The 9,025-nt window shown below is 34.7% G+C and overlaps 1 protein-coding gene and 1 long non-coding RNA gene across 4 annotated transcripts in view; one reads left to right on the plus strand and one right to left on the minus strand.

Annotated features, from left to right (window-relative positions):
• The window catches only part of ACVR2A (activin A receptor type 2A), a 112,550-nt gene that overhangs the window by 73,272 nt on the left and 30,253 nt on the right, over positions 1 to 9,025 (plus strand). For 2 of the 3 annotated variants that reach the window (XM_037912318.2, XM_037912319.2), the window contains 3 exons: positions 9 to 32; positions 5,360 to 5,503; positions 6,997 to 7,140. In XM_037912318.2, coding sequence (XP_037768246.1) covers positions 9 to 32; positions 5,360 to 5,503; positions 6,997 to 7,140 — 312 coding nt within the window. The remainder of the gene's footprint in view (positions 1 to 8; positions 33 to 5,359; positions 5,504 to 6,996; positions 7,141 to 9,025) is intronic. The other variant, XM_007061789.4, reaches the window with a different exon arrangement.
• Positions 4,947 to 7,630, minus strand: LOC122462369. Its single transcript, XR_006284876.1, has 2 exons — positions 7,309 to 7,630; positions 4,947 to 5,607 (listed from the first exon to the last, which is right to left on the minus strand). It is a non-coding gene; the product is annotated as an uncharacterized LOC122462369 (long non-coding RNA).

Consider the following 9,025-nt stretch of genomic DNA (forward strand, 5'->3'; position numbering starts at 1 on the left):
TTTACAAGCATGCCTTTCATATAATGATTGAGGTAAGCTGTACTGATGTGTTTTTGTGTTTTGTGGAACTTTGTGGTCATGTAATATGTTCTATTTCTTGTTGCTTTGATATAAATTAAGTTCTTTACAGTATTTTATAGCAGTGCTCAGTAAGCATGCTGGGTCAAAATGTAAACTTACTCTCAAAATTACTAGAATTTCTTGTGCAATAGAGTTGAATGTCTGTGGAGATTGATAATGGAATACACCGCCTTTCACTTTTTAGGTTACTGGTTTGAATTCGGCATTTGAGATTTCAGAGGCTTATATGAAAGAAATGAATCACTTTAAAGTGTCTGCACATAAAACTTCATTGACAATTGGCTGTTCCTTGTTGGCAGTCATAAGAGAGTTAAGTTCTAAATTGTTGTAGATATGACCTTCACTCTCTTATAAGTGGTCTTGCTAATTCATAGTACAAGCCCATTGGAAACATGGTTTAGAGAAAATAGCACATTGCTTTTTGCTGTTTTAAATTGCTTTCCTGCAAATTTTAAATTTGTAAAAAGTTGGTAGAGATTTCCTTCCACTACACCACTGTTCAGCTTCAAATGAAACTCTTCAGGTTCAGAAGAAACTAAAATAGGAAACTCATTGCTATTTGCCATGTATGTAATGGTTTTTCAGCATTTACAGATATTTACTAATCTTTATTGCACCTTTGCCAAGATGCAGGATTTGTTGTGTTTAAGCCATCCAAGACAGATGGCTATCCAGCCTCCTTTTGAAAACCTCCAGTGAAGGAGCATCTGCTACCTCCCTAGACGGTCTGTTCCATTGTCCTACTGTTCTTAAAGTTATGACCACCTTCATTTTTGCAAATAAGTCATTCCTGTTGGTCAGTACCAGATCCAAAATGGATGACCCTGTACTTGTTTCTTCTGATTCAGAGAATTGTCCCCTATACATGCTAAGAACTTGCAGGACATATTGTGTTTTGCTGGAAGTCTTCCAGCAGATATCAGGGAAGTTAAAATCCCCCGTTAATACTAGCTCATGTGTGTTAGCTAATCTTGTTACCTGGTTGTAGAATGCCTCATCTACTTCCTCTTCTTGATTTGGTGGTCTGTAATAGACCACCACCATAAGATCACTACTATTCTTTTTCCTTTTTATTCTCACCCAGTGACTCTCAGTAGGTCTGCTGCTCAATTCCTCTTGGACCTTGTCACAAGTGTAAACATTCTTGACGTACAGCACAATGCGTCCTCCTTTTTTCCCATACCTATGCTTCCAGAACAAGCTATATCCTTCAGTACTGGTACTCCAACCAGGGATGTTGTCCCACCAAGCCTCTGTCTGTTTGCTTCTCTGGTGTTGCTGCTCCCTAGGTTCGCAACCATAGTCTGGTGCAGTATTTAACGCAAATTAGCTTTACGACTTATGGGAAAAGTGGAGCTTAAATTTATGAGCTTTCTGCCTCCTAGTCAGTTCATCAATATTTGTCTTCTTCTGACTAGGTTAGCCAGTCAGTTAGGCTTTTCAGAAAATTTAGAGCCCTTAAGGCTACAAAGATCTTTTCAAAAGATTATTTAGAAATAATTATGCCTGTGGCACCTAAATGGTTTGCATAAACTAGAATTAGTTGGGACTCTTCGAATGGAACATTTGTCTATTTGGAAGAAATTGATTTTTTTCAAAAAGTGAAACACTTCATGGAAATATGTAGATTTTGATGAAATTTTGCTTCAGGAAAAATGAAACAGTGTTCCATTTTGAACTTTTCAGAAAGGAAAGTTTGGATTTTTTTTTGTTGAAAATTATTTTTCAAATTTTGTTTTTTTAATACCCAAATAAAATTCTAAATTGCAATAAAACTTTTCAGTTTTGTCAAGTCAAAACAAAACATTTTAATAGAAAACTACCACTTTTTTTCAGAATTTTATGTAGGAAACTGAATTTTTTTTTTCAGAATTTTTTTTTTTTAATTACAGAATGTCATGGCACAGTAAGTCCAGTTTCTGCCCTATAGAAGAATTGTGTGTGTTTCACTGTGAAAACAAGAAAACATTTAATTAGAAGTTTTAGTTTTTGTTGTGGAAGAAATATTCTCTGTATACTGTGATGATATAAATATCACCAACAGTGTGGAGAATACATTCTCCTGTCTGTGTACTTTCTGAAGTTTTTAAGAAGTATGTAGTATTTAGTGGTTAGGAAGTCAAGTATTGCAGTGGAATTTTTTTAATCACTATTAGTAAATGAGAAGTTTTGAACATTCACTTGCTATATGGTACAGAGTGAATTCAGAAAGTTAAATATTCTAGATTTGGGAGAGGAACGTTGTTCTAATGTCTAAACGAAGAAAGCTAGATCTGTGTGCTATTGCTCACTTTGTCACAGAGCTGCTTCTTTAATTTGGGCAACTCATTAGGGCCAAGACTTCAAAAATGGGTGCCTAAAGTTAAATGTGTAAATCCATATTTAGGCATCCATGGGAACTACTGGGTGCTCTGAACACTTGTGATAAGCCTACTAAATTGGTACAAAGATTTGGATTTACAAATAATTTCAGGCATCCATTTTGGAACACAATGGCCTTAACCCCTCTGACTTAATTTCTACATCAGCAAAATTGGGATAACTTCTTCAAAGGTGTTTTGTAAAGGAATTTGAAATTGTATGAAAGCCATTATAGGAGTGAAATTATACTTCATTGTGTTAGTGAATTATCAGTGAGACATAATTATTTCATTTTGAATGTCTCACACAAAATTATAATGTTTAATCTTGGTGCTCTGGTTTTGTATTTTAACAGCTTTATTTTTCTAATAAGCATTTTTAAAGTATTTTAACTTAGTTTTGTTTTTAAGCATCACTCACTCCCATGTTTCTTTAAAGGTTCAGATTCTTACATGAAGGGTAACATTTACATGATTTAAGTGCTATTTAAAATGTGTGAAAATAGGGGTGTGTGAAAATTTTACCCTTAATCTTTATTAGGGCGCTCAAATGGTTAAAAAAAATCGTGATTAATCGCAAAATTAAAAAAATACTCACAATTAATTGCACTTTTAATCACACTGTTAAACAATAATACCAATTTAAATTTATTATAGATATTTTTGGATGTTTTTCTACATTTTCAATATATTGATTTCATTTACAACATAGAATACCAAGTGTACAGTGCTCACTTTATATTTTTATTACAAATATCTGCACTGTAAAAGAGATAAAAGAAATAGTATTTTTCAGTTCACCTCAGACAAGTACTAGGCAGCGTTATCTCCTGCAAATGTAAACAGATGTGTTTGTCTTAGCGATTAGCTGAACTAGAATTAGGACTGAGTGGACTTGAAGACTGTAAAGTTTTATATTGTTTTTGAGTGCAGTTATGTTAAAAAAAAAAATATTTGTAAGTTGCAGTTTGACAATAGAGATTCGACAGTACTTGTATGAGATCTGTTGAAAAATACTATTTCTTTTGTTCACAGATATTTGCACTGTAAAAAAGATAATCAAAAATTTAAAGTGAGCATGTACAGTTTGTATCTCTGTAATTGAAATGGATATATTTGAAAATGTAGAAAAACATCCAAAAATGTTTATAATAAATTTAAATTGGTATTCTCTTTGTTTAAAAGTGTGATTCAAACTGTGATTAATTGCGAATATTGTTTTAATCTAGTTAATTTGTTTTGTGTTAATCGCTTGCGTTAACTGCAATTAATTGACATTCATTAATTACATTCATTCCTTGAAAAGTATCATTTTCCTTAGTAATCATCTGGTGTTAGTTACTTACTGGGAAGAAATGTTATTCTTTTAGCACGTTTAAACTAGGACCTGGTGAAGTATTAAATTGGCATTATGTGAACAACAACTTTAGCTAACTGAAATCTGTTCATCTATAATTTTCTTCTAATTAAAATGAGGGCAAAAACATTTGTATTTTGTTTGTTCTCACAATAGTGAAGCAGATTTAAAGACTCATATTTTCTGAACAATTGTAGTTGTAACGCGTGTCTAAGGGTATGCTATACCACCCTTCATTGTAGTGTCCAAATATGGAGGTGAGGGAGACCACTTGTTATGTAAAAGTAGCAAATCACTTTCCTATCTTGCTTTTCCCCCTCCCCCATAAACAGTGCAGTAATGTCCATTAGGGAAGTAAAAATGTGTGCATTAAAAAGATTTAAAAATAGACCAAAACTCCTTTTCTACATCAGTCTGAATCTTATCTATATGATCAGTAGAGGGGGACTAGAATTAATGATCTGTAGTATCAGACACAAACTTTACAAGTGAATGGTGTATGTGTAAAGTCAAGAATAATTCTCAACATTTGACTCCAGAAAATTGGCCTCTGCCTGAAGTTAAATTTTCTGTTAGATCAGTGAGTGGAAAATTCTGTTTGCACAAGCATATCACAAGTAGGCCTGACATTTTCTTCAGAGTAAGGTAATGGCTTACATAAACACAGTATATTGGGAAGAAAAATAAAAACGCCCAAAGTGCTTGCCATTACCAAAAACATTGAAAATGTGCCATTTCAATTGAGGAAGGTGCATGTAGAATGAAGAATATATATGTATATAATAAAATATGTAAGGGCTTTTATTATTTACAGTGACTATAATAATATTTCCCAGAAAGGGAAGCTGCCCAGAGTAATCTGCTGGTTGCATAGACACCCTCAGACACTTGTCCCATTGCCTTCCTGTAGTCCTCTCAACTTCTTTTGTGTTTGAAAAAGATTGGTTTCGTTTCCCTTTGGAGCTCACCAGCACTACTCCTTCAGTTGGAGAAAATACTGTTGAGTGTGACATGAGACACTGCCTCTTCTCTAAACGTTAAACATTCTGCAACACTGTTTGCTAACTTCATGAGAAAGAGAAATGGAATGGTAGTCGAACCTAGGTCGTCTTTATGGCTATGTAGAGTACAACAAAGTGAGCAGGCAAGTTGAATCTTCAGTCATCTTCTAGTTAGTGACAGAAATACATTTGGTCTAGTTTGCATTTTACACACACACACACACACACACACACTGTTCTCTGCTCTGCTATTGTAAAAATACTTGGAATTCTATCATAATTAAAGCTTGATTTTCAGTCTCTTTAGTGCCTTTCTGCCTTCATATCTCAGAAGACTAAATATTAGAAATATGTTAGGTTTCTATTTGTGTCTTAATTCTCAGTGTGTCTGATGGAGTCCTGTTTCCTTCCTGTAAAGAAGGGTTAAAGATTGTTTTGTTTTTGGCAGAATTTGACACCAAATGTTTTTCAATATAATTGTCTTTATGTTCCTAATACTGTCATCCTAGATCTCACACAGAATATCTAGATTTCAATTATACACTTCTATCTGTTTTCAGGACCCTGGCCCACCACCACCTTCACCCTTGATGGGTCTGAAGCCTCTGCAGTTGTTAGAGATCAAAGCTAGGGGAAGATTTGGTTGTGTATGGAAAGCTCAGTTGCTAAATGAGTATGTTGCTGTCAAAATATTCCCAATTCAGGTATGTAAACGTTCTTATTGTCCTATGGTAATTTAAAATCTCAATATACAAAGCAGACTTTTCTGTATACAATAGGAAGTTGTCATCTCCCCAAACGTCAGTAACTGTAAAAAAAAAAAAATTAAGTTCTCAAATAAAGGAAATGTTTGCAGCTCAAAAGTGAACAAAGCAGATGATGGCATATCTTTTAATTAAACTAAAAATAAGTTACAATTAAATGCAAAATACGTGCTCTAATTCAACATTGGGGAAATGGAGTTAAAAGTTAAGAAATTCAAAAGAGAGGTTCTGGTCCTGCAAACTCTTAAGCATGTGAGTAATTTTAAGCACTTTACTAGTCCCATTGCACCTGCTGTCCATCCTCCTACTGGTTTAAGTAGTATTTTGCTGTTAGGTACTGAAAAAATGTGTCCCGACTAAGGAGATTTTTTGCTAATTCTGTCTAAATTTTGTGGTGGTCATAATGAATGGCAATTGTTAGAAGAAATAGGTATCCTGAAAGAGATCCCAGTAAAGTGGCTGTTCCAGTTAAGCATGTCTCCATTAAGTGAAGTATACTGCAGTACTGGAAATGTTGAGCTGTTGTTAAATTGTTAGAAGTGCAGTCTCACTGGAAGTATTATAAAGTATTATAAAGCTGTAGCTCACAAAAGCTTATGCTCAAATAAATTTGTTAGTCTCTAAGGTGCCACAAGTACTCCTTTTCTTTTTGTTAATCTGAGTGTTACAGTACTTAAAAATACACTTAACCAGTTAAGGAGGGGTGAGTTGTACTTATATTTTCTAATGGGTAGATCCATATTGACTTGCTGATAAACACATCTATAGATATAATCTTTCTCTAGTAGGAATTTCTCACACCAAAATAAAATCCATTACACCTGGAACGCTACTTAACTCAATTTAATGAAGAAAAAGCTGTTCCCACTCTTTAAAATTGTATGATAATCTTATTAAAACTTCTATTGAGCATAATTTTTGAGCAATGATCTTCAGCATCAGTGTAGTTAATATTGCTAGCATTATCAAGAGCCAAACATTATATCTGGTGGGCAATATGCAAACACTTCACTCAGCTAACAGTGCCCCAGACCTGACCTCTAGCTTCTCTGCTATTCCAGTGTGTGGTATCTATGGAGATTCACGTTGGTGCCAACCTGCACAGTACTGTTGCAATAAACAGATTTCCATGGGAAACTACCAAATACAGTTTCCTTGTAACTTATATAGGTACATTAAGATTTATCCTGTACTTGTATGCATTTTTAAAATAATCAATCCAGTCCGTCAATATTAATATTTTGGAATGTGCCTTTCTTTCCATTGATTCAAATTTATACCAGGTCAGAACAGATTTTAATCTGTTATAGAAGGTCAGTTCACTTTTCACAATGAATTACAGCAGCTAACTTGTGACTTGTAGAAGAGAGGGTTTTTTTTTTTCCCATCAGAATATAGTAAGTGTACTAACTTAATATCTGTGCTTGATTAAGGACAAACAGTCATGGCAAAATGAGTATGAAATTTACAGCTTGCCTGGAATGAAGCATGAAAATATCTTACAATTCATTGGTGCAGAGAAACGAGGCACCAGCATTGATGTAGATCTATGGTTAATTACAGCATTTCATGAAAAGGTATGGTCAGTTTTGACAACAAATAATGTTGTTTTTATCTATTTAGTTTCATTGTAATTTTATTAAAATCCTGTAGCCTATGAACAAGCTTAAAGAAAGGAAGGCTGTGTAATTGTAATTTGGAATTCCAGCGAATTTTAAAAAAGAATTGAAAGTAGTTTCACTTACCCACCAAGTCCTCCCCTGTTTTTGTAACTTCAGAGATCATTATTCTCCTCTCACCCTCTTCCCCGTCCAAAAAACCAAACCAAAACAGGTTTTGTCCTAGTAGAGAAGCTGGAAAAGTCACTGGCATTGATCCTTGCCAGAGGAAGATGTTTACTAAAATAACACAAAAATATAATTTTCTCAGTGTTTCACTCTATGATTGTGGGCCTTTCTAATGAAGTAGGTCTTCAAAAGTTTTTTTTAACTAATGTCCATCAATTGAATTGAGTCTCATACATGAAATTTTTATCACAAATTTTAATGGTTTTCAGTATGGAAAGCTCCCTACAATAAGAAATATCAAAGTGTATGTATAACAAAATAAGAGCATTATTATTGCTACTGTCCCATCTAGCTTTTGTGATGTAACTTAAATTTCTTGTACTAGAATAAAAATATTTTCAGACATTTTTAATATTGGGACTTGTAAAATTAAAGCAGTTGTGTAATAGCATAAACAGCTAAGGGGAAATCGAGTGTTTTGCTATGAACTATGTAAATTTAGGAAGGTTATTTCCTGTATCAGTCTTGTAAAAATAATTATTCAATATATAAAGATTCTACATAATGTAAATGTGAAAATTGATTTATGCTGTCATAGTCAGTATTTCTAGTTTGAGAGCTATCACACCTTAATCCTCATAAATACATCCATCAGGTTAAATGTAGCTTTTGATTCTAATTTTTGCTTTGGTTACTGTAAAGCTTTAAACAAGACAGCTACCTCACATTTTTGATACCTATCTGTTAAATTTATTTATGCATGTTATGTCAAACTAAACCAACAGATAAACATTTCCCTTTCTAGAAGGATATGATCTATTTAATTGTCTGAATTTTTTTTAACTACTGTTATCTCTTAATAACCAAGATTACTCTCATTGAAGAACAGGAGAAAGAAATCTGTTTTTTCCCCCAGTTTTTGTACATTTGTCAGCATTTGGTTTGTTAGCAATTAAGTTCTTCTTCGAGTGATTGCTCATGTCTGTTCCATTCTAGGTGTGCACGCGCCCATATGCATGGACGTCAGAGATTTTTGCCATAGCGGTATCCATAGGGTTGGCTGTGGCACCCTCTCGAGTGCCGTGCTCATGCGTCGGTATATTAAGCGCCGCTGGCCCTATGCCCTCTCAGTCCCATGATGGTTAGTCAGAATGCCTTTTCCTTGCCTCGCAACGGCTAGTGGTTTCATCGTTACTTATTTCGAGCCTTAGGGTCTTGTTTTAGTTTGTTTATAGTACAGTAACTCCTTGCTTTACGTTGTAGTTATGTTCCTGAAAAATGCTACTTCAAGCAAAACAGTGTTAAGCAAATCCAGTTTCCCCATAAGAATTAATGTAAGGGGGGGGAGGGGCTTAGGTTCCAGGGAAATTTTTTTCGCTGGTGGAGTCAGATGGTGGGATATTTCCGAGGGAATGCCTTACTGCTAAATGATGAACTAGCGCTCAACTGAGCCCTCAAGGGTTAATGCACTGTTGTTAATGTAGCTTCACACTCTACAAGGCAGCACAAAATGGAGGGAGGGGTGACAGCATGGCAGAGAGACCAACACTCCCTGTATGTGGGGGGGACGGGACACATTGCTCCTTTAAGTATGCTGACCCCACTCTTAAGTGCATTGCCTTTCTAAGTAGATCAGCAAGTTGAGACAGCAGTGCTGTCAGCAAGCTCCTTCCTT

This window comes from Chelonia mydas, chromosome 11 (assembly GCF_015237465.2).
Source record: "Chelonia mydas isolate rCheMyd1 chromosome 11, rCheMyd1.pri.v2, whole genome shotgun sequence".
NCBI lineage: Eukaryota > Metazoa > Chordata > Testudines > Cheloniidae > Chelonia > Chelonia mydas.